General features: G+C 43.8%; 1 protein-coding gene across 7 annotated transcripts in view; it reads right to left on the reverse strand.

Moving 5' to 3' along the window:
• RAB30 (RAB30, member RAS oncogene family) overlaps window positions 1-25,439 on the reverse strand; it is a 49,054-nt gene that overhangs the window by 10,605 nt on the left and 13,010 nt on the right. For 3 of the 7 annotated variants that reach the window (XM_071556249.1, XM_071556242.1, XM_071556223.1), the window contains 3 exons: window positions 6,500-6,600; window positions 5,010-5,093; window positions 13-196 (listed from right to left, as the gene is read on the reverse strand). In XM_071556249.1, coding sequence (XP_071412350.1) covers window positions 13-196; window positions 5,010-5,093; window positions 6,500-6,592 — 361 coding nt within the window. In that variant the 5' untranslated portion in view covers window positions 6,593-6,600. Of the gene's footprint in view, window positions 1-12; window positions 197-5,009; window positions 5,094-6,499; window positions 6,601-6,705; window positions 6,729-6,820; window positions 6,911-16,074; window positions 16,090-25,439 lie in introns of those variants that run through there. The other 4 variants (XM_071556266.1, XM_071556233.1, XM_071556276.1 and 1 more) reach the window with 4 other exon arrangements.

Genomic DNA, 25,439 nt, shown 5'->3' on the forward strand with positions numbered 1-25,439 from the left:
ATTGTCACTTACCCACTAGCACAGTTATGACCTTATTGCTGGCATACTGCTCGATTTCCCGCAGCCACTCAGGGAGACACCGGAAGGATTCCTCACAGGTGATGTCATAAGTCAGGATTAACGCGTTAGCACTGCGATAGTAGCTCTGTGTGATGGATCGGAATCGCTCTTGTCCTGCTGTGTCCCAGATCTGCAGCTTTAGATGTAACAAGGAAGGGTGGCAAAAGGAAAAAAAAAAGTTATTTGACTTTTTTATTTGATAGCAGCACTGTTTTGATCTAAAAAAAAAAAAAAACCAAACCCACCCTTCAGGGTAAAACCAATGCTGGGAAAGCATTTAGCTCTTCTCCCTTTGGCTGCCCTTCCCCCAGCATTATTTGTTTCTGTTCCTGTACTTGTGGATTGAAATGCAAGGCACAAAGTCAGCTGGCACTGCGGCCAATGGCCACTGGAAGCTGCAGGTCTCTGGGCTTTCATGCCACTTCCAGCATCTCCTTCTGCTGTGGAGTTACAGCTGCCAGCCTGGAGTTACAGTTCAGGAAGAAAGTCACTTCTCCTGCCCCTAAAATCCAACAACAGCCACACTCATTCCCAAGAACAAATAAGAACGTCTCTCCTGCAGCTCCTAAAGCTGGTTATAATTATCCTGAGATGATGCACTGATGGGTAGAAATCACAGGAATGAAAAAGGAGCTCAGCTGAAGGCTGGTCTAGGGATTCTAATACACTTCCTCTCTACAGCTTCAGCCATTTCATCCAGCTGTTCACTATTTGCCTACCCAACATGTCCTTAACCACATCACAGAATCATAGAATGGTTTGGCTTGCAAGGGACCTTAAAGACCATCTAGTTCCAATCCCCCTGCCATGGGCAGGGATAGCTTCCACGAGACCAGGTTGCCCAAAGCCCCATCCAACCTAGCCTTAAACACCTCCAGGGGTCAGGCATCCACAGCCTTTCAGGACAGCCTGTTCCCATGTCTCACCACCATCAAAGAAGTCACGAGTGGTTGTCAAACCCTGTGGATATGGGAAGACAACTTACATTTCCCAATACGAACTATACTCATACAGTTTTTATATTTTGACCATTGATAGTTTTTGGCCATCAAAACATAATCCTTCAAAAAGGAAGTCTAAGAAACAAACATCCAAAATTTAGATATTTCAAGATAAAAGAATATTTCTCTTCAGCTTTTATTTTTTTAAAAGCACTTCTCCCTGGAATCAAATATGTGCAGGGATGATTTCCTGCCAGAATCCTGTGTGCTTTGGGAAGAAAAAGGTAAAGCATTTGAGAGTTTTTCCATATTTAGCAGCCTATAACAGAGAAAACCTTATTCTTACCCAGTTTCAATGTCAAGATACATCAGCCACTCATCATAAATATGTTAGTTTGAAATGAGAGCTCCCAGTAGCAGTTTTCAGGCATGGGGTATGATTTCAAAAACAATTATATTTTTTCAGAGAAAGTAATTTGTGGCTGGCTCACAGCTCCTGGGCACCTTTGAGCTTTAATCTCTTAGCATAGTTCTACTTAAATGGCTGAACCTGGCACCTGTAAAGTGACACACAAAACCATAAGTGAAATTACTTGCACATGAAAATCAGATAATGAACGAGCCCTCATGAAACCAAACCAGCCTCCAAACTCTGGCAGATGGAAAGATACAGATAATTCTGTTGTTACTTGGCTGTTACTCAGGAAAAACATTTACAGACTGTCTACTGGTTAACTCCAGCTTATACATGTTCTGCATTTATTGAGATGATCTCCAAGCTGATAAAAACCTGATGTAGATATGTTCCTCCGTTGCTTTGACCTAACAGACACTTAAAGCAGAAGGAGACTGTGCTGGGGAGAGGGTTTCTCACTGGCTGGAGTTATGAGTCTGTCTCTGAGCTGGGTGCAGAAGGCAGGGAAGAGCCCCCAGTCTTACAGCCACTGATAAACTCTTCCTGCACACAAAATGCACATCTCACACTTCCCCTCACTGGTTCTTTCTGCCAAATAGCAACCATTTTACTTGTATATTTTTTTCTTTCAGCATAACCAAAGGATTCAGCCTGCAGAAAATCTAGATGTTTATTTTCTTGGTGCTTCCTGCTCTCCCAGTGTTTGCACACACACACAGCTTTCTACCAAGTATAATGGATCACAAATCCACGCAGCACAGCCCTCTGCTTGCACCACTTAATGATGCTTAGATTTGACTAGCACAGTAACTGCTATCTACTTCATTCAAATTTGTGGACCCTCTTGGTACAAGTGTTACACATATTTTTGGGGCTTATTAAAAAAAGTCAGACCAAAATCCCTGTCAACTGCACAATGCTGTCTCAGCTTATGGGCCTGTGAGCTTTAGTAGCTGCTCATATCTGAACGAGCTTGCACACAGCTTTCATACTAGCAAGTCCCTCTCCACTGACTTTCTAATGGCAATTCTGAAAGCTGAAAAGTATTTTTCCCCAGAAATCTCTGTTCTATTTTCAAGTCTGAAAACTTTTTTGACAAACAGATCTACTCTCTCATTCAGAATTCCAGTAGACATGCAGGAGAGGCTGCCCAGCACAGAGGCAGAGTCATGGCTCAGGCACTGCTACATGAGCTAACAGAGCAGTGCCTTATTTGACAGAGGTGTCATTTTTATTCCTCTGTACTCTGACTCATTACTGCTTTTCCCGCTCATTAAATGTTTATTCTCACAAGTTCTGCTTACTCAAAAAGTTTTGGCTACAGTTTCACTCCCTGAAAAAATATGTTTGCCTTCCAGACTCCAGAAGGCTCATTCAAATGTCCAAATGTATCATACTAAACTCCTTCCAAAGCTTAGTCACTGAGGCTTAGCTCCAGCAATCTACTGCACTGGTGGGGCAGGAGATGGACTTCAAGAACTCATTATCTGCTGCATGAAATACAGCTGGTATACTAGCTACCAATTGCTAAGGCTCTGTGACACACAATCCCGCCCCAAGGTGATTCAGGGAGTTGCCTGGAGGGAGGGACACTTGTGCATTAGTCACAAATTTGCAGGGCAGCAGGCACATTTCATTTAGCTTGTAGAGCTCCCCAGAACCATCCCTGCCCCTGAGACAGCCCTTGTTGGCATGACTGCTCCCAACACTTGCTTAAGGAGTTTGCAGCCTCAGCCCAACTTCAGTCTGAAAACAGGATTGTATCACAGGAGCAACAAGATAAACACAGACAAATCCTGAGGGTGAGCTCGCCTGTACAAGAGTTAGACATCATATATAAGTGATGTTCTTAAGGCTCCATTAGTACTTGACAGAGAACCAGATGCTTGAAAAGGAAAGGTGTCTGAAGGGAATGGGATTTATCTTCTCCAAGATTGCTCTCCTTCCTCCAATGACCAAGACAATCTTGAGACTGATGGTTTAAGTCAGATATCCAGGGAAAAAATGAATTCCACCTCCAATGCAGTGATTAAGCCATTTACTGACTCAGATCCTCTGAGCTGCTTCACTAGAGCCAATTTTGGCCAAAAGAAACATCTCTGCTGTATGAGGAGCTTGGACAAACAGCACCCATGCCCTGGCCAATGCTGCTACTGCCTGCAACCACTGCATTGCAACCACCAGGCTGAGCATAAACACCACAGGGGTTACACGTGATCTGCACTGCCTCCCTCCCTGCTGCTCTGTCCCACTCACACAGCCATATGCTGAATATTAACTTGGTCTTTAGCAGGAAAAGGTGTTTATACCTCTTGTCCTTCACCTGCTCAGGCAGGAAGGTCTTCTGGTTAAGCACCATCACTTGCCATAGGTTTGTACAGCTCCTCACACAGCAGGGTGGCAGCCTGCTGACTCGATCACAGCTTTTAAAATCTCTCCTGTACTTAGGAACACACCACATGATTTTCTTCTTAAAAATCCTCTGTGGTGAAATACAGGCTAAAAAAACCCTAGAGCTGAAAACCTGCCCAAGTACACTATTTCCATCCCATCATTTACGCAAGCTTAAAAACAGGTCTTGATGTCACATCCAGCCACTGCCACACTGCTGCCACTCTCCCAGTTGCTAACTACTGCACTTGACAAAGGCAGCAATGGGAAAAATGCTGATTTTCAACTTTGATGCTTCTGAATTTCACGTAGGCAGAGTAAATCCAGGAGCAGCTCGGGGACCCTGGACACTTTGACATTTGAGGCTCAGATAACCATATTCTCATCTCATAGACACCACAGTAGCTCTAGCAAAACCTCTACTAATGAACAAAGTGGCACCAGCCAACATCACTGGGCTCTAGAAGCCAACCATGGATTTCCTTAAAGCATGTGATTGGTCCCTAGTGTGCTTTGGCCCAGGCAAAGTAGCTCTCTGACAAGTGACACTCAGGCTCGGTTTGGGAGTTAGCACAGGATAAGGGCAGTTTCCCAGCAGTAGTTTGGTTGCAACCACCCTAATTTTAGAGGGTGAAAGAGTTAGCAATATGGAGAACATTGCCCCTTGCAGTTAAACCTGTTGGCTGAAGCACTAGTACTGTGGTCATCTCTGCTTTTCCCAAATCCAAAATTTGGCAGAATTGGAAGACAAGCTTTTGCTGTGGAGAATCAAACAAGTCCAGAAGCCTGCTCTCTCCAGTGGCTGTCTTTGGAGCTCACAAGACAAGACTTTCAGCAAGCACATCCCATTGGAAATAAAACAGAATTCTGTTTACCAGAAATGCTGTAAGCAGAGGCTGCACTGAAACGCTTCTTTGTGCTTCCTCAATGCCAGGCAGGCACAGTCTTACCACCTCCTAAGGGAGGACAGAGTTTTACATAACCTCCCCATTCCATTTCTCCCTTGCAGTAGGGGAATCTGTTGCAATCCTAATGGCAATTGTGAAGAGGAACATACAGATTGTTAGATCGTGCATTGTCTGAGCCATGACAGACAGCCCTCTGCTTCCCCAGGTGTCTCCCAGTAGTGGAAGGGCTGCAGTAAGAAATCTCAGCTGTGGTCCTGCCACATGAATTTACACTTAAGATCATCAGGCTCCTACCTTTACTTTTTCACCGTTTATCTCCACAGTTTTAATCATAAAGTCAACTCCAATCGTGGCTCCTTGCCCTGGTGGGAAAAGTCCCTGGAAGAAAACAAGAGTTTGATTAAGCATATTTCTGTAGCAAGACAAAACTCTCACGGGGTGCCAATTCTCTCCCTTTTCCATCTTCAAAACTATTCATCCCTTTTCCCCTTTCCTGGACACTTATTTCTGTCACACTTAAAGTGTGACATTTCCCCAGCATGAAGGTTACCATAATTCAACCCCAATGCGCTTTCCCTGTCTATACATCCCTAGCTGTGTAGCAAGTCATTGACTTCAGAGGTAGGAAAACAGGAAAACAAAAGGAGAATACACACAGGTAAAAAGAGAAGGGGAAAGCCCTTCTACTTGTGTGCCATTGGAAGAGGCTGAGGACCTTCCATCCTACTTCCCTGTGTATTGAAAGAGGTGTGAGAATCTGCATGGGATGAAATGCCTTTTGCTTCTGCAACCTTGTGCCCTTCCTTTTCCCTGCACCATGGCCCATGGCACAGATAGGCATTTCTGGAAGCTCTCAGCAACACGGTCACATCTCAGCACAGCATTTCAGGAGCGAAGCACAGAGCCAGCCATCACTGATGCCACAACAGTGGCAAGGGACAGCTTGTGGTATTTGACTGCAGCACCATCAGAAAGGAGCAACAACGAACAAAACAAGAGCTTTGTGATTTCTGGTCTACCAAGTCATGTTGACTTTGTGGCACATCCATCCCCTACAGTAGCTGCGCTGCCAAAACACAAGCAGCAGAAGTGGCCAGAGACTTTCACTGTTAACCTTTAGGCATTGACTAGCTTTATTGTCACTGACTGTCACATGTTTTTGGAGACTGTCAAACATCACCACAGCTTTAAAACTAGAATTAACAGTGAAGAAAATTGCTGACAATTCCTAGTGGAGAGTGCAACCAAAACCCCACAACTTGTGTTTTACAGTGCATCATGCAAAACCTTCTCTTGACCCGGACCACAGAAACACGGTCCTTTCCCTGTTATTGTGCCACAAAAAAAGGTCCAGAAGACACTGGACTGATAGCTCAAGGATCCAGGTTATTTATCTCACTAATGAGAAGAGAGAGAGCATTTTGCAGCAAAAGGATGGTGAAGAGACCAGGAGATGTGCTGGTCCTTATAACGAGTTCAGAACACCATCAAAACAGGAGGAGCTGTCCCAGAGGCAGAGGCTTTCAGAGAAGCTTTCCACCTTCAAAGAGGAATGAGCTTTCTCCAACGCAAAATCCAGACCAGGGCCAAGTGTAGCATTAAATATAGACGTGCCCTTGTGCCAGGATCTCACTGGACATGATACCTGCACCAAGCGTGTGAACACCAAAATGCTTTGAAGCCACGATGGTGGCAGAGCCCTCAGTGCACAGTCACAGGCTCCACACTCCATGCCAGTGCTGTCCCCACCCCAAAGACTCACATCCAAGAGGTAGCCACCTTACCTGAGTGAAGCGACGGACTAGGCAGGTCTTCCCCACCCCGGCGTTGCCAATTAAAACAATTTTGAAGAGGAAATCATAATCTTCCATACTCATTTACTCAGCTGCAAGAAAGCACAACACTGTGTGAACCAAGTCACACATGCCCTTTTATCCCTGCTGAACTTTATTACTCCAAATATTCAGAACAAAGGTCTCCTGACACACACATGGCTCCTCAGATAAGAGAAAAGAACACTTCCCACACTGAGCTGGGGCATCCATGTAGTCAAAAATCAGCCGCTATGAAACTTTAGCCACATTTCAGTTCTCGTGCAGTCTCACCTGGCTCCCCACTAATTAGAGATGCTGGTTTTCAGCTTTCCAAGCAGTGCTCCACAAACCTGAAACATTGATTCCCAGATGTCCCAAAAGATTTGTTTCACTTTTAACTATATCAGCTCCAAAGGACAGTGTGAACTCTGCCCCATTGTTTGAGGAGATTATGTAACTTATTTCTGTGAGGGCAATACCCAAAAGCCTCCTAAGAATTCCTGCAAGAGGGCACTGGGTACACACAGAGCAGGGCTGAGGCACGTATGAGGGCAGAACAGATGAGGAACTTTAATTTTAAAACAAAAGCACCAGTGTTTACCTTACAGACAGAAAGAGCTCATATGCTAAAGCTGTAGTGGGGAGTGGGGTAACAGTTTGGCTGAAAACATTAAAAGATGATTTTAAAAAAGAAGAAAGAATAGATGCTATTAGAAATATTACTACTATGGGAATTTTCGTCAGTTTTGTGAAGATAGATTGCTTAAAAGGGAATTGAACAGAGAGAAGCTTGGAGGGTATCCAGCACACCCCAATTCAAATCTCCTTAGCAGGATGATTCCAGCAATGTCACAGGAGATGGGCAGGTTTGCCTACATGGGGGAAGACCTACAGGGCTTCCTTAGACCACTCAAGAGTATGGGGAGGACCAAACAGACAAATGCAGAGTTTGCTGCAACCGAGCCAAGTCATGAGGAATGACCATCCACACCTCCATCTCCAGTGCACCCAAGGGTGCTCCCAACACTGTGATCAGAGAAGGGGTCTGTAACCTTCAAAAAAAGCAACAACAACAGAAGAGAAGCAGCTGGAGATTTTAGGCAGACAGAAAAATCTGGAAAAAAGTAACCAGAAGGGCAGCATCCAAACTCAATTGTGTACAGGAGGACCCAAATATTGTATGTTGTAAAAAGATCTGTTCTCAAGACTGGTCTGGGGTAATGGCATAAAATGGCCGAAAAGATATCAGTAAAGAGACAGATCTACAAGTCATCAGTTCAGACACCAGCTAAGGTAAAACCTAAGCATCAGCACCTAACCCACCAGTACTTATATAGATTAGGTAATAAATGAGGAGAGAGAGCCAAAGACTGCAAGTGTAGGAGAAGGATGGGGCAGGTGGGTGAGGAATGGGAAAAAAAAAATGTGTTATGAAAGTGCTATCCTCAATAAAGACCCAGATTGCTTAGACGATCTTTACAGAGCTGATGAAGGGAGCAAATGCAGCCTGGGTGAAACCAGCTTCTTGTGCTCAGCTCAAAGTCAGAGCACCTTCTCCCACTTCCTCCAAAGCTCCTTCCTTTGGAGGGTTCATTACCACATACCAAAAAGCTCCAGCTACAGACCCCAGTCCCACCAAACAGTTGTGACAGGCTTATAGTCAAATAGCCAGAGAATACAAGACAGAACTGAGCCAGGCTGGATCTGCCTGCCAAGGCACATGGAAACAGTTGTCCAAGCACCACCAAGAATCTGATGGACCCGAGGGCAAAAGAAGTTGAAGACTGACTCAGCAGCTTCACATCTATGTGGCCCTTGACCTTTCCAACAGCCTAAAAAAAGCGTAACCACGCCAATTAGTGACTAATGAGCTGCATCACATCAGCAGATGGTTAGCAGGAACACAGTGAGTCACTATACAGACGTGTCACTTTGCCTGGGCCAGCAAAGTGCCACCAAACAGCAGCTGCTGAAGGTGTTCTGAGGATGCTCTAACCTCACCTTTCTCTAACACACAAGACCTTCCTATCTCTTTGTCCAGTGAAAGAGTGGGACCTTAACCTGAAAAAGTCCCCTTTTTTATTTTCTGAGGCTCTTATTTTGTGTATTTGCTTCATATCTCCATTACTGTCTTTCTCAGAGTGGGACTGGATAAAAACAGCAGTATTAAAAACATGTTGACAGTGCTCTTACAATGAAGGTTAAATGTTAATATCAGGTTTCCAGCTTTCACACTAGCAAACATGTAGAAAAATGTGATCATCCACTGAAAGCTATTTCAAGACTAACGATACTTACTCGGCACTGCATAATTATTCCTGGGATTATTCATACTCCAGAGGGTATGCTCCCCCGAGAGATTTTAGTTGGATTACTTGCACCCTAAACCAAAATTAAAATTTATCTTCTTAGGAAGCTTAAAAATAAACTTCCTCTGCAGATCTTTGAGCTCAGAAATATCCTAGAGTTATGTCTGATCCCCTTCACTAGGCTCAAGGACTAATCATATGTGATAATGACCCCAAACGGGAGCCGAAAAATGCGCCAAGACCATAAAACAAGCCATGCAATGATGAGATTAAATGCCAGAACTGAAGAGATACAAGAAGTGGGGGCATGGGGAGGGAGAAAGCAAAGGAAACAGCAAGGAACAGTGAGAAGTGACTTGGGCAGGTGAGGTTGACCATCACTGCCCTATCACTCAAACCGGTGTTTCTCCCTCTGAGTGCACACACACTACTCCAGCACACTGTCAGCGCTGGACACAAACATTGCATCAGATACCTTATGCAATCCTCTCCTCCTGCAACCCGAACCTTTCAGCCAAGTGACCTTTGCTGCTGACTCTGCTCATGCTACCCTCCCTGTCCCCAGAGATGTGTCAACCTCTGCCCCACTCAGGAATGTGCATCTCAGCAATACAGCACACTTTGAATTATGCTTAAAAAAACCAAAAAAAAACAAACAAAAAACCCCACCAAACTGGAGCACAACTTGCACAACTTTTTTGTTTGTTTGTTTTTTGGAGGGGGCTTTTTGGTGTGGGTTCCCACCCCTGCCATTTCTTGTATTTGCAGGCACAGGGTTCTGCCTCAGATCCCTGAGGTGGTTTAAAGTGTGCAGGATGCAGCTGCCTGTCACACCCTTTGGCAGGGACAAGACCCTGCAGGGAGGGCAGGGAATGGGATGCCTCAGCCACCCTTCACCACATTCATTTAAATCACAAACAGGGATGGCTACAGCACAGACACATGCCTTACCATGAGAAAGCAGGAATAGAGCCCCAGGCTGGCAGCAGGGCAGAAAATTTGGGTTCACAGCTGTTTTTCCCAAAGGTAGTTTATGCAGCTCACATCTCAACCGCCTCCATGGGCTGTTCCCACCAGGGGCTCAATTTTGCAGGGTTTTGTTTCATTTATGTCATTTCTGTGCTACACTTCATCACACGACCCCACACATGGTCACTCCGAGCAGAACAAGAGGCCAGGAAGGGTAAATTGAGGCAGGGAGACCACCCAGGGAGAGGTCCATCACTAGGAATGCAGCTGAAGGACAGCAGCATGTGTTTCAGACTTAACTGGTTTTGATAGAATCATTAATGTTGAAAAATATCTCTAAGATCGAGTCCAGCACTGACAAGTCCACCACTACACCTATTTTGCTAAGTGACACATGTATATGTTTTTGAACACTTTCAGGGATGGTGACACTACCACGTCCCTGGGCTGCCTGCTCCAGTGCTTCATCGCCCTTTTAGTGAGGAAATTTTTCCTAATGCCCAATCTAAATCTCTCCTGAAACAATTAAGGATGCTTCCTCTTATCCTATCACTTGATATTTGGGAGAAAAAGACAGACTCCCACTTTACAACCTCCTTTCAGGTAATTGTAAAGACTGAGGTTTCTCCTGAGCTTCCTTATCTCCAGGCTAAACACCCCCAGCTCCCTCAGCAGCTCCTCAGAGGACTTGTACTCCAGACACTTCACCAGCTCCATTGTTCTTCTTAGGACATGCTCCATCACCTCAATGTTTTTTTAATTTGTGCAAGACAGTGCAATAAATGCTCTTGGTATTTTTCACTTATTAATTCCAGTTCAACAAAAGGACTGGTGAAGTCCATCCAGCTCAAAGGCACAGGGGCCAGGGGCTTTCACCTCTTCTTCCCCCCACTCAAGCTCATATAAAACAAGCTCCAGCTCCCATGGAAATACCTGAAAAAGGAATGCAGAAGTTGTGATCTGCTTTCCCTAAACAGTGAGCACTGCTGCAGAGGGAGATGCTCACCAGTCTTTCCCACTTCTCCCAGTTTTTCCTGTTTGAAACTCCCATAGTCTGGTCAGCAAGACTTGCTCCTGTTTTACCCTGCAGTGTGCTGTTCACTGCCTGTAAATGTGGGACAACAGTACATCTGAGGGAGGAGAAAGACACTCCCTTCTGCTTCTTATGTTCCCTATGAGCCACAATGCAAAGAGTTTATCTGCAGTAAATATATGCTTCAGGGAATGAGATATCTCAGTTTGTTTCGGTTCATTCCCTTAGATGATGTCCTCTACTCCTTTGCTTCATTTACTTCTTAACTCTGCCTGATCCACTTTCATTTACTTGACAGTGTTTATCAGGTGAACCAAGGCTTTTCTTTTTGCAGTGTTTTTTCACCCATTAGTTTTGATGGTCACAGAGGTTCCTCTTCATCCCTGACTTGCTTTAATGAAGCTGTGCTCAACTTTTCTGACTGCCAACTAAGTAGCAGAAATATAATGCAATGGTTCAAATACTACCTGGAGATGTGAATGACTTTGGAGTGATCAAATGCGCCTTCAAAGGGGTGAAATCACTACTCTGTCTGTCCCTCATCAGCTATTACAACAGCATCAGTGTTCACAGAACCAACCACTAAGTATTAGTGACACTTTCAGCTGATAAAGAAAACTCTGGCACTTTTCTCTTGACTCCTTTGCTCAAAGAAGATTTCCAGCTCCAGGCATAATCAGAGAAGATCTGTAATGATGATTTTACCCCAACTATTTTTGCTCATGAAGCCAAAGATAGAGTGGAATACTTCAAAAGAACAAATCTTTCTCAGTCAACCACAGGATGTGCCAGCCTCTGCTTGTCTTTTAACCTCCCCAAAGATCCATGCTCAGGAAACATGGTGAACCACCTTTATCTGAAGTAAAAAAACCTTTAATGTCTAGAAGAATGTTTCGACACCTACATTTTAGAAGAACAGAACAGAAATAACCTAGCATTTCTAATCCTACATGGTACCTCAGTTCTCTTCTAAATTAGAAGAGCATGAGTTAGAGGAGCAACAGTTCACATCTCTGTAGAGCGAGGAGACAACTGGAACAGGCAGTGCATGGCATGTCATGGCATCACCTTCTGTTCCCAACAGCCTCACTCGTGCTGTAGCCTGAAAAACTATGAAAAGGCTCTGCAGGCAAATCCTGATTACAAGCCATGGTTAGGGGACCAATGTCCCCAAAACAGAAGAGGTCAAATCAGGGCATTGAGTTCAACTGTAACCCCAGTTCTCAACTAAACCATGTTACTAAGCACCACATCTACAAATCTTTTAAGGACCTCCAGTCATGGTGACTCAATCACTTCCTGGCAGCCTGTTCTAACACTTGACCACCTTTGCAGTGCAGAATTTTCTCCTAATATCCAATCTAAACCTTGCCCTGGTTCATGTTTCCACTTGTCTTATGACTTTCTGCTTAGGAGAAGAGACAGCCCCCATCCAGCTGCAGCTGCCTTCCAGTAGTTGTAGAGAGCAATAAGGTCTCCCCTGGGCCTCCCCTTCTCAAGGCTAAATAACCCCAGCTCCTCCAGCCACTCCTCATCGGACTTGTGCTCCAGACCTTTCGCCAGTTCTGTGGATGTATTCCAACACCTCAGTGTCTTGTAGTGAGGGGCCCAAAACTGAACACAGGATTTGAGGTGAGGCCTCACCAGTGATGAGTACAGAGGGACCATCACTGCCCTGGTCCTGCTGGCCACACTATTGCTGATACAGGCCAGAATGCCACTGGCCTCCTGGCCACCTGGGCACACTGGGTAACAAATTTTTCCCAGCAAAAAGCTAGATAAAAAACAAAATAGAAGAAAAAACAGACAATCCACAGCTGCAAAGGTTTCTCCACATTTAGAGATAAAGACTGAAACTATATGAAGGCAGGAATGCTGATAATTTGCATCTCAGCTTAATCCCACCTGAAATCCCCCTTACAACCTACTGCTTCAATTAGAGAGAAGGATCTACAGCCTCTTCCACCTGCTGAAACGAACCATAGGTCAGGGCAGGTTTTGATGTATTCATACAGTTCTTAATGAACAAATATCTTCTGTTTTTCATCATCCAACAGCTGTAAACAAAAATAAATTTACCTATCTCTAGTTCAAACAGCAGCAGTTATGTATACAGACATTACATTGATCGCACATGCCATATGAACCACAAAATTCAAAGCTAAGACTAATATTTCAAGCAGAAAATTATTCCTCACAGGCCAGAAAATTGCAGGGAATTCAGGTCTGGACATGCTGCTGCATTACATAACTCAGGATAAAATATTTTCATTTCCAAAGCACCTGCCAACCCAAGCAGGCTCCCGCACTTGGCAAGGACAAGCCCAGCTCATGCCGCTCTGCGAACAAGCAGCCTGGATTTCCTCCTGCTTCCTTGCCCACCCTCCTCGCTCCTCATCTCCACAATGTTTAATTTCACTTCCATTCACACTAGAAAAATTAAGAAATTTAATTCCCAAGAAAGCCTGGATCACCCATGACTCTGTGCTGCTGGTGGCAAAGCCGCAAGCACATGAGATCCAGCTTGGTGTGACATTAAAACTCCAGGAATGTCTTTTCCAGACTCAAGGGAGAAGGATTTATTGTAGGCACTTGGGGTTGCAGAGCCCAGCATTTCCCAACTCCTCCTACCACACTTGCTGTTGCAGGTGAGGTAAATCCAGTTGCCTGTGCTCTGGGAATCCTAAACATGTGTCTTCAAGGATGGTCCCTCATGGGAAGGGAGAAGGTCCCAGCAGTGCTCAGTAAGTATCCAACACTTTGAGGAGGCATCAAGCAACTGCACACACTGCAGGTAGGCATGGTGCTTCCCCATGTACAGCAGACCCAGCAGCATTGGCTGATCAGCTGCCAGTCATTCAAAAGCCTAGACACATTTTTTAAAAGTGCAAATTGCATCCAAACCTTCCATCTGGAAAGAGCAGTACATTAAGAAAACCTCAGCCCTATCCTGTATGGAGTGATTGGTGCTCCTCAACACTTTGCTCAGGGTGTTTCTCCAACAGGAACCAAACAAGCTGAGGAGGTACAAGTTCTCATGAATCAAGTGTGTTTTATCTCATAGATACTTTTCTACAAATAACAGAAAAGCTGAAGCTGAGAGGTTTTCGATCAATGACTGCACAGAGCACACAGCCCTTCCCTTTACCTCTTTTGTGACAGAGAAAACTTGCAGCTCACTGGACTACCCTGCTCATGGCTCATACATTAGTTGGCCCCCGGAGCTTGTGCAAGTCCTACAGAAGAATTCACTGGCCAGCAATTACAGGTGCTTCACCATAGAACAAGCAGGTGAATCTAGCACCAATATCATCCCAAAGAAGGGCCTGGAGCTCCAGAGAGCAGGATGCTCTGCTATGATGCTCACACTTAACACAAGATGCCCCAGACTCACCCCAGCCCACAGCTGAACACCAGCTCTCCTCGCTTCCAGAAAAACTGCCTGCAGACTGCCCTCTTCATCTGCCTGCTTTGCTTAATGGTAGAGGTTACAGATCTCACATTCAGGAGTAATCTTTGGATTTTCACATGTCCCTGGCATCCCCTGATGGCAAAAAGGCTTTCTGTCCATGCTGTCCACCTCTGGGTGAAGTCTTCTGGGGGGCTTTGCTAGTTCTGGTGTCAAGAGCAGCATTAATACACATCATGAATCCTTTCTGTTTGTATGATGGATGGATGGGTGGCGTTTGCATTGGACACATCCTTGAAGAGACGTCAGTGCCACCAAAGGCTCTTCATGAGAGACCAGGCAACACACAGCTTGCCTGGTCAAGTGTCCTCATCTCATTTTCCCACCTCTTGGAGGGAAGGGAGACTAAGTGACATTTATGCAGTGTTGGGAATGCCAATGAAAGTGCTAAATATCACATGCAGACAGCAAGTCATATTTCATCAAATGCAGCTGAGGATGCAGCCTCACACTCCATTTATTGTCAGAATCTGTGTTTTTGACTGCAGAAAGGTTTGTGCAACCTTAACACATGCTTTGATAAACATCTTTTAAAACATGCCTGGAGATGGAGACACAATACTGCATGCTCAAAACAACACTCTGTGGGTCTTGGCTGAGTTTTAGCACATCACACAACCACCAAGCTGTGTGCTCTGCAGCAACACATTTTTGTGTGTTGAAGCAGTTACAGACTCAGCCAGCACAGCAGAGAGGTTGACTTCCAAGTGTGGAAAACTGCATTGCCAAAAATCCAGCAAAAAATGCCATTTTATCCACTCTAAAACAACAGCCTCTTCCCAAAGGGGAAAAAAACCGAACAAAATTATTTTTAAACTACAGCCAAGTGATAACTGAAACATGTCTTGTATGGTAAAGCCAGAAAAGCTGCCTAAATCCAACTCTCTACAATAGGAAATAAAGCTCCCACACCAAGACCTGACCAACTAAAACAGAGAAACCCACCAGGAACTTAGGTGAGAATTTTTGTCTTTAGAAACTGTCTTTAGGTGCAGGATCTGGCTGAACCCCAGGTGTCCCCCAGAAGCTGAGCAAGGTTCATGGGGACAGTATGCCTACAAGCAGTGAAGTGCAGGCTGCCCAACTTTCAGGGAAGCAAAACTGGTGAAGAAACAACTGATTCTTGGTCTAGAAGAAAGGTTTCTGCATGTGAAATGGGTAAAAAGCAAAGAAGTCTCCCATTGCATTAGTTTTCTGGGCTGGCATGGGTTCCTGTGGCGTCACGGCCATACATGGAGAAGTTGTGACAGGGGGTGACTGGGCCCCGATAAAACACTTGCAAGATTTTACAGTTTGACACCACCAGTTTTGAAAATATACAAGAAAATCAATCATAACTAAAAAATTTTAATTAAATTACTTACAAGAACATCATGACTCAAATGAGGTTGGAAATGCAGAAGCAGCACAAGTGTAGCTATGCCATTAACCAATGGCAGAAGAACCATAAATGTATTGTGAAATATGAATATGTGCATTAGATAGTCTGGGTTATAGAAGTATATCCAAAAAAGTTTTCCTGAGTTTTAACTTGTCTTACTGCTGTTGACCATTTTGTTTTGATTGTATCAGAGACTGTGGTAGGAACAAAATAAAAAAAAAATAATGTTTTGTGTCATAAGAATGCTTTTTAATTGAAAAAATAAGCCATTATTTCCAACTCTTCACTTCTGCTTAAGTAAGCTTGTGATTTACTGGGATTTAACATCACTTCTCCATCAAACCTAGTAGAAGTAATTAGTAATTAAACCTCATATAATCTCACTTTCAGGTGTCTGAGATCAGGGCTGTGCTTGGCACCCCAGTGAGGCACTTTCCATGACGCTCCTTTGCCATGCCACTGCTGAAGGCCATGCTGTGCCAACTCAATGGTATCCTGGAGTAGCAACCAAAAAGCTAAAAATTAACCAATATATTAAAATGAGAGTTTGCTCAGAATGTACAACAGAATCAAAATAAAACACCACCATCACCACCAAGAAAACCTCAAAACCAACCAAACAAAAAAGCCTTGCTTTTGGCTCAGGACAGATATATCATACCTAAAGCCTAAATAAAAAATATACTCCAAAAATACATATATAAATATGTAATTAAAATATTATAATCATGAAAAACACTGCAGTACAGCTTTAACTGTGGGTATCTGCCAGAGCAGCAGATGTTTCATGAAAACAAATTGTTCAGAGAGGAAAGAAAGTAGAAACAATAGAGACTTGGGCGTAGATTCAGGGCTGGCTTGAGCTGAAGCCTCCAAAGGGAAGGTTCCCAGCCCTGCCTGCACCCAGCCAGCTGCAGGAGGGACCCAATCCAGATGGGGAAAAAAAATTGAGGGTGGGACAGCAGAATTTGATTTTTACAGCCCTGGTCACAGAATTTAATTTTGTAAAGAAGTATGTTTACTATCTTTAGCATCTCTGCAATGGTAATTTCATATCATGGCTCCTGGGTAAGATTTTTATGATATCACAGGTCTCTTCAGAAAGAAAGGACCAGTATTCATATTTTGGTTAAACTTTAGCTCACATGCTAACACATAGCCTATTTTCAGCTCTCCTTATAGTTTCAGGTAGTTACAAAACTTTTTATTTGTCCTAAACCACAGCAAAAGTACAGTTACTCTTCTAGGGCAGCTACTTCATCTCTCTTTGGTCCAGCTGCAATTCAAAACACTGCACAGGTTAAATTTGACACAAACAAATCCTGAAACACAAAAAAGCAGCTCTTTAGTGGAAGCTTTCTGCTCTAGGTCTCCTACCACTGCAGGGACATTACTCAGACAGCTTACCTAAAAGTTCAAAATCTGAAAAAATAATTTTAAATAATGTGTTCCAAAAATCTCTTTGAGATTTATTGGTTAGAATTGATGAAGGAAATGGTACCTTAAGGACCAAGCATTGCATGTGCATGCACACACACACACATTAAAAGACAGCACTGGTCACAGCTGCTTTCTAGCACAGATAAATCATGTCTTCACCTCCACTCCTAGCTCAGCTACTCTCCATTTCGAGCCACATAGGTTAATAAATTATTGCAGAGAAAGGTTTGCATTTGGAGAGGTGAAGGTACAACTGCAGCTTATAAAGCACCAATATTACCCCTTTTGATGTTGTCAGTGATCAACAATCCCTGGCTCAAGAGCTCCCAAAGCATGGTACTTTTGCTCAAAAACATGTTCCCGCCACAAACAAATTTCTCAGGCCACTTCCAGTATACAGTATGCTGTATTACAGATAAAAGCACATAAAATTACAGAGATTTTCCTGTACTACTACTGATCTCCTGGCAGCAGCCTACTGAAGTTTTGACCTCTTGAGGACTAAGATTAGGAAGCAGAAAGTTATTTCCTCTTTTTCACTTAAAGCAAGCAGTAGCCAGTCTTCACAAACGCTGACGCCAGCATGACGTGTGCAGTCTGGGCAATGCTGTCACTGGTACAGGAACCTTCACACTTACAACTGCACTGTCACAGGGACACAACTTGGCTTGTCAGCACTCTGTTTGTGACCATCTATTTTTATTCCTTAGCAACAGAGCGGCTTTTGGGATTGGGCTTTGAGTTTGCATTTGTGGGGGTATTTCTGTGTTTAATCTATATTTGGCACCCTGGGGAAATTCCTGAGCAGAAGATAACAATTTTTAAGAGAGAGGATAAATGCTGGCACTCGAGCTTTGCTGACAGCAACACCACCCTCCGACTCTTTGTCAGTGTGAAGTGCTCAGACCTGGAATCAAGGGAAACCCTCACAAGTACCAGGCATCAAGAGCCACGGCCACTGAACTTTCTGCCTTTGCAAAACCTTGGCCTGGCATAAGAACAGGAAAAGATTTATTGGCTTGAAGTCTCTAAGCCATTTTTATTATGTGTAAACCAACACCTCCAAAGCTCTGAACTTCATTACTGTTCAGTAGCACTCATGGGTTCCACGATAGTTTTTTGTCCTGTGGGAGACAGGACCACTCAGCAATACCAATGTCTCAAACAGGGATGGCAGGGGAGAGAACACATCAGTACAATACAGCAATTCAGAACTAAGATACTGTTCTTACCATAAATCATGGAAATACCAATATTCCCCAGCCCTCTACAGTTCCCAAGTAAACATGCAAATTAAATTCTGACTAATCTACATGAGAAAAACAAATAACACCTGATGTTTCCTAACTCTGTTAGCAACATGGACTTAAAAAAAATTAAAGATTTAATCATAGGAAGAACAAAGATATCACATGGCTTGGCAGTTTCATCGGTTGTCATGGCAAATGAAAATCCCTGACTCTCCAACTTGTGTGTTTTAGACAAAAGGAGACAACAAAAATGCCCTTTTTTATGACTAGAAAGGAATGTTTCCCTAATAATCACTCACGAACCCACTGCACACCATATATAAACAGCTGCTCCTTCCCAGGGAAAATGTTTGCTGTTTCTTACTGAGCAACTCTTGGGGATCCAGGCAATTCAGCCCCTGCAGACATTCAGGCGCAAGTAATGAGAATCATGTGCTCTTACATGTGGTGACTTCTTGCCTGCCAGAGGGAGCCTGAACTAGCTGCTAGGGGGGTCTCAGCTCCATGACGGCTCTGCCACCAGCTCCCAGGAGAGGCTGCCAGCACAGCACGGCCAGAACTTGGCAGCAGCATGAGTCTCCTTCCCTGCTCCCACACTCAGCATCACTGTGCCATTTCTTTCCATAAGTCCACCAATGGGTATATTTTCCTGTCTTCTTAAAGCAAGCCAAGACCAGTGATATTTGTATGAGTTCTAATCTGCCAGACAGGTAACAGCAGCAGACACCCCAGTGTTCGCTCCAACCCAAAGTACTTTGCCTGCATGACCAGCATCACTCTTCATTACAGTAGATTTTAGAAATATAGGTAGAAGATAATTTGGCTGTAACTTCAAAAGCAGGTCCCCACAGAGCCCGCTCCTTCCAGCCACACTGCCTTCTGGTTTTGGCTGCATGCTAAAAATCTGGGAAGTTAAGGATATTCACGCAAAAGATTTATATCACTAATCTCACCACCAGGTCTTAGCCCATTGGTTTGTTTCCAGCCCTTCCCCTCCTACAAATTTTTCTCCATTCCTGGGCTTCAACGCCAGACCTTTTGTCTAGAAGGAACAGCAGGACCCTAAGGAATAATGTTTATTGTACAATGTTTTAAGTGATGTTCTTCTGTGGATTAGGTTTTAGCCAGCATTGCCCTCCACCTTGATTGCATGGACGGGACCAGAAGCTACAGAACCCCCAATGTGTGGCTGGCTGGAAAGTAGCCCCTTCTGCTACACATTCCTTCCCTTACCTCTCCCAAAAATCAGTTGTGTATCAAACTGCACCACTGCACTCCAACACTGGCTGTGTACATACACCAAGGGCCACATCCGACAAAGTCTCCAACCTCAGTGCATTTGCACTGCAGAGCCCCCATTGTGACAGCGAACTGAACCGTGCTCCTCCCCAACCTTCATCCACAAAACTGCCCCACAATCAGGGATGCCCAAGCAAGTTAGATAAAGGGAAAGGGACAACACATGGATAACTAATTTGGATCCTTTATCTTTTGGGTATGAGGCAGAAGGAAGGAGATTTATCATCGTCCTTCCCGGCCAGGCTGTGCCTGCAGGAATGCGGGTGAGACGCCTACCTTCTCATTTAGAGCCTGAGCATACCAAAAGGAGGTCACTTTGTATCGAGTATGAGATAAATAGATTTCTATAATAACTTTTCAGCTGCAACACTGTGAATTGTATCACAAGCCTCGTACATTAACCCTTACCCACACCACAAAGATGAAACACTGAAGCTGCTGAAGTTACTGAAAATGCAACCACAGCCTCTCTGACAAAGGAACTCTGCTCTTTCACTCGGGCAATAAGTCAAATACACAACCCAGGATTTTTCCACGGAGGACTTCTGCCACAGCACCCCCTCAGCACTGTGATCCTGCAGCATCCCCTCCCTGCAACGGTTCCTGGTTTGCATGGTCAGTCCTCTAGTGGTTTAGGGTCTAGAGCATTTCTGGATTGCTGCACATGTGGGCGGATGCAGGGAGGGATGGGCAAGGGAGAAGGCACGAGCCAAAAGAGAATTAAAAGGCAGGCTGAGAAAGGGAAACAGAACACCAAAACCAAGTAAGAATAATTATCCTTAGGTATTACAGCAGCGTGGGCTGGCACAATTGGACACCACACAGTTTTACTGCTTTAAGTAGAAGGTATGTGGCAGAGCAAATATTTTTCATCCTAACTAAAAAACTTAGTCTTAAGGCTAATTCTAGCTGGTTATTCTCAGGTGCTCAAGATCTTGACACACAATCCTGGAAGAAAAATATTTCAGTCACAAAAAAGACTGCATTAGCAGCTTCTTAAATACCTGTATACTTAAGCATTTTTCTTTAGGATAGAGCTTGTCAAAGGAGATGGTATGAGCCAGACAGACTGTGCTTATGGGGATAAGGCACATCTCACATTCCTTCATTCCCTGCATATTCCCAATTTTGCACAAAACTATTTGGACTGGCACCATTTGTTTTTTAACAAAATGGGTAGTCTACCCAAAAACACTGCTTGTATCTCAAAACTCAACATAAGGCATTTTCATTTAATAAAATACAGAATTCCCTCTTCATGTTTCAGCTTGCTGTTTATCCCACCAAGCACAAGTGCCCTCCCATTCAGTATAAAGCACAGTACCAACAAAAGCTCCTAACTGCAGAGCAAAATGTCATTAGTTATAGAGACACCATGTTTAACAGAGCTTGTCTAAAGCAAAGACAACACTTCTGTAGCAGTCCTACATTTATTTCTAGTCCTTCCTATATGTATTTCTATGTTACACTTGAACAAAGTTGGATATCAAGAACTGTACCATAAATCAGAGAATAGAATTTTTTTTGGGGGGTGGGGTGTGTGTGTGTGCACCCTTAACAGGGAATATAGGTGAAGACCAAGACCAGAAGTCAGAATATAAGATTTTTGGATCTGCTGTTGATAGTTTGAAGGAGAGGTTCTATGTGGCCCTTGAGATTTTATTCTTTCCTATGCAACAGTCATCAGCCTTGCCCTGACATAGCACTGCAATCCCAAATCCACCCATCCTGCAAGAAGCTTGTACAGAAGCATTATCTTAGGTCTTAACTTTAAAAGCAGATTTATAAAATGTCACTGGTTTTCTCTCTGAAAACAGAGGGGTTGCGACGACTTGCACAATGTTATTGCAGTCAGCTAACTCCAGCAAGAACACATGAATTCCAGTTTTGAACTGCTTTTCAAACTGCTCTGCTCTCCAACCTATTTAGCTTCTCTCCAGTGGAAAGGAAAACTTCGCTCTTAATGTGTACTGCTGCTTTCCTGTAGCATAAGCACCTCCATGTCTCTGCAATACTCATGTGCAGAACAGCTTAAACTGAGCCAACCTGAACAACTGGATACATGTACAATAAAAAAACAAAAGAGAAGCTGCTGTGGTGGTACAGAATCCAGGCAGGGTAACAAGGCTTGTAAAACTACCGTCATCTGGACTGGGGTTATTCACTTGGCTGGCAGTACTCTGAATTGATACAGATGATGGCAAAAGGAAACAAATAATAGCTCTAAAGATCTAGGTTTAAAAGGAAAAAAAAAGATGGTTTAAAGAAACTGTGAGGCACTTTCAGGTTAAATGGAAGAAATAAAATTTATAGACTGAAAAGGAAGGGAAAACTGGAAGAACAGAAGGATATAGGATGAATCTGGGACAAAGACACCTAGGCAGATTCTGCTGGAGCACCAAGGTATGAGCCCAGTCAGCTGCACTTACTCTGGAGAGGAGCATCCCTATGCAGCACGGCAAAATGAGAACAGGCAAAATCCTGCTCAGAAGGAAAGACAGCAAGAACAAACTAGCAAAAAATGATCCCTAGCCCTGGAATGACAGCTGCCAGCTACCTACAGAGATAAACTGAAAAGCCATGGGGTTACCTCTGCTAAAAGTTAGAAAACCCTTCATTTTTAAGATTGTAAAGGAGATGCATATCCTGCCAAGTCTGCATGTTGGATCTGGGAATCTGAACTCAAACGCTGAACACAAATCAGGTTTCAGTACAAAACTCAGTGCCAGCCTGAACAACAGTCACTACAGTCCCAGCTAACATATCCACCTGTAACAGAACATGCATTTCTAAGTCACAAATAGGCTTTTGGTTCACTGTTAAAAGCACAAAACAATCCAAGACAATCAGAAACATATTAGGTATTAAAGGTCAAGTATCCCATTTGTGTGCAATGCAAGTGAACAGATTTAACTATGGTTTCAGCACAGAAATGTAGGATGGCTTGTGGCAAAAAAAGTGCTTTACAGCCAAAAAAAGTCTGTGTGCCTTTGGAGTGAAGAACTTCACCTCCAGTGGAGAAATACAAGTTTCCATTGTGGGCTCGCTAATCTGATGCTTTGGTTCACAGCTCTATTGCAGCTGCTCTGCAGTAGCCTCACATACTGCCCAGGGTTACAGCCAGCAGTTCCAAGTGCTCATTTAAATTGATTTAAGTTTCTTTTCTTGGCAAGTAATAATGTCTCCTTCCCCCTCCCATAAGATTGGGCAAACACCAACCGAGACTTCCCAGGTACAATACAAGAGTTGCAGATAACCAGGGTCAACATGGAACGCATGGCACTTGCATTTTTTTGTACATTTATTACTTTCAACAGTCAGTGAAGATATTGTGTGTGCCCTTTAGGGCAGGTCTGTCCTCTCATGTCTGCCCCAAACCAGCAAAATAAGGTCTGAACATGGTCACAAACATCATACCCTTCACCCTCAACACACATACACTCTGGGACAGATCCAGAACTGGGTTGTGATAAGTACACAGGGATTAGGAAGCCATGAATAAATACACAATACAGAATGAAGTTAAATTATTCCTTCATCATGCCATTACAACAATCAACAATTGGAACATGAAACTAGCTCAAACATCACTTGGGTTATTTAAGAACATCAGAGGTTACAGACCCTATACATGTGGCACCTCTGCTTTGCACGCTTCTCCGACTGCTCTCATCCCTACCTTTACTTGCTACTTGTTGGTACCTCAGGGTACACAACATGAGTTTTCTTTATACCAGGTTGTACAGAAGGTTGTAGGGACTCCAACTACATAAATGAGTTATGCTTTGAGAGACTATATTACAATTTTTTCTGGTCTATCACATTGAAAGCAGCCTGTGGCATTTTTTAAAGCTTGAAGCTACAACTTGAATGCTTCACTCAATATTTAACCATTGCACACTTTCCATCACATGCATGCCCATTTGTACATCCTTTAAATTTTAAAGGGAGAGCAAGCTGTGCATAAACAGTATGCACATTTTCTCCCCTTTGTTCATCATTAAGTGCAACTTCAAGTCTATATGATAATGACACTTGAATTCAAGGCAGGCTGATGGCCAGAAGGTACTCTGTGCTATAGCAAAATCACTTAATAAGCATTATTGTCAATCTCTGAGCAGTCTGTACACACAAGCAAGACGGGGAAAAGGTAACAGACAAGTGACTTGCCCCAGGACAGAAATTTAGGGGTAGCCTCCATGGAAACCAGACCTAAGCCTTAAACTCTCTTTGTTAGACTATTTTACCCTCCAGTCTCCTTCCCTACTGATGCCCCCCATTCTGCTTTGCTTTCCTTTACTACCACTGATGACTTTCTTTCCATTCTGCAGTCTCAACATCCGTCTTCCTCTGCCCTGGTATCATGCTACGTGCATTTTTATCTTTGTCTGCCAAGCAAGTGCTGAGATTAGCTCAGCTGGTTAGAGCATGGTGCTAATAACATCAAGGTTGTGGATTTCATCCCCATACAGGCCATTCACTTAAGAGTTGGACAAGACGAACCTTGTGGGTCCCTTCCAACTCAGAATATTCTGGGATTCAGACTCAACTACATCAGAAGGGGTAATGGGACTGTTATTTTTCTCCAGGAACTATTTTTGGTCTGTGTTCAGGAAATTTCCCCTTTTAATGAGTAAGTTTTTTGTAAAAACTAGAGAGAGCTACCAAAATACAGAAGATAAACCCTTCTTCTAGCTTCTCCCACTCACTCCTAGGTCCTGGAGGACAGGTCACCCATGGTACACAGCCTTTCCTGGGGCTCTTCATCATTTCCCCATGTGGACAGGCCACATCCCACTGCTGTGCAACTGCACAAATTCTCCCTTATCCATCAATGCCTTAGCACCAGCTCCACCCTCAGACTCCAACAGAAATGGTTTCTACCTTAATTTAACATTCTGCATACAGCAACTGAACTGGTTGATGCAGACAGCAGGTAGATGATACTTACCTAAGAAGATTTCAGATTTCCATCTTAAAACAGACATCATCCACCTCCTCTTAAACCCTCTCCTTCCTTTGCTCACAGAACAGCCCTTCCCTTCACAGCCAAAGCTTGACCAACTTGTACTTCTGCTGTTCACATGTGAAGAACTGGTTTAAACTCAGCTAGTGAGAGACTTATTTCCTGACCAAGTGCAGCAGTGAAGCCTCCTAAAAAAGTGTCCCTTCAGGATTAAATCAATCCAGCATCCCCTCAACTCTCAGTTATCATGCCTGTCCAGCCTCAACAGATCTCATCTTGTATCACTGGCATCCACATTCAAAAAAAGAGATCCTGTTAAAGAACAATTCTCCCAATTTTCCTGATTTGTGTCTTCAGGGTTTCCCACTTTTCCTCTTTCTATGGCTCCCCAACAACTTGTTATTACTTTTCAACATTCATTTTACAGACTAGCTTACATCTCACTAATGATCCTTAATGCAAAAGCAGCCCTGTCAGTCATGCTTTTCCTCATACCTTGTCAGATCTCCTTGCAAGCACCCACTAAGCCTTCACCTGCTCAAAAATACTGCTGTTATCAGGCCTTTCCCTCCCTGTTAGTGATCGCAGCCTGCAGTCACCCACCAGAAAGCAGTGAGCTGTGCCAGGAGGAAACTGTGTTTTGCCATGGCACAGTTATCCAGGATACAATGATAGGCCATGGGATACCGAAGTAACCCACAGTGGCACAAGGCAGAAGGAATCCTGTTTGAGTGGCCACTCAATTTAAAGCAGCAGGTCTCCCCTCCAGAGGCTTCTCCAACTGTTCCTAAATG

Source organism: Pithys albifrons, chromosome 1 (genome assembly GCF_047495875.1).
Source record: "Pithys albifrons albifrons isolate INPA30051 chromosome 1, PitAlb_v1, whole genome shotgun sequence".
NCBI lineage: Eukaryota > Metazoa > Chordata > Aves > Passeriformes > Thamnophilidae > Pithys > Pithys albifrons.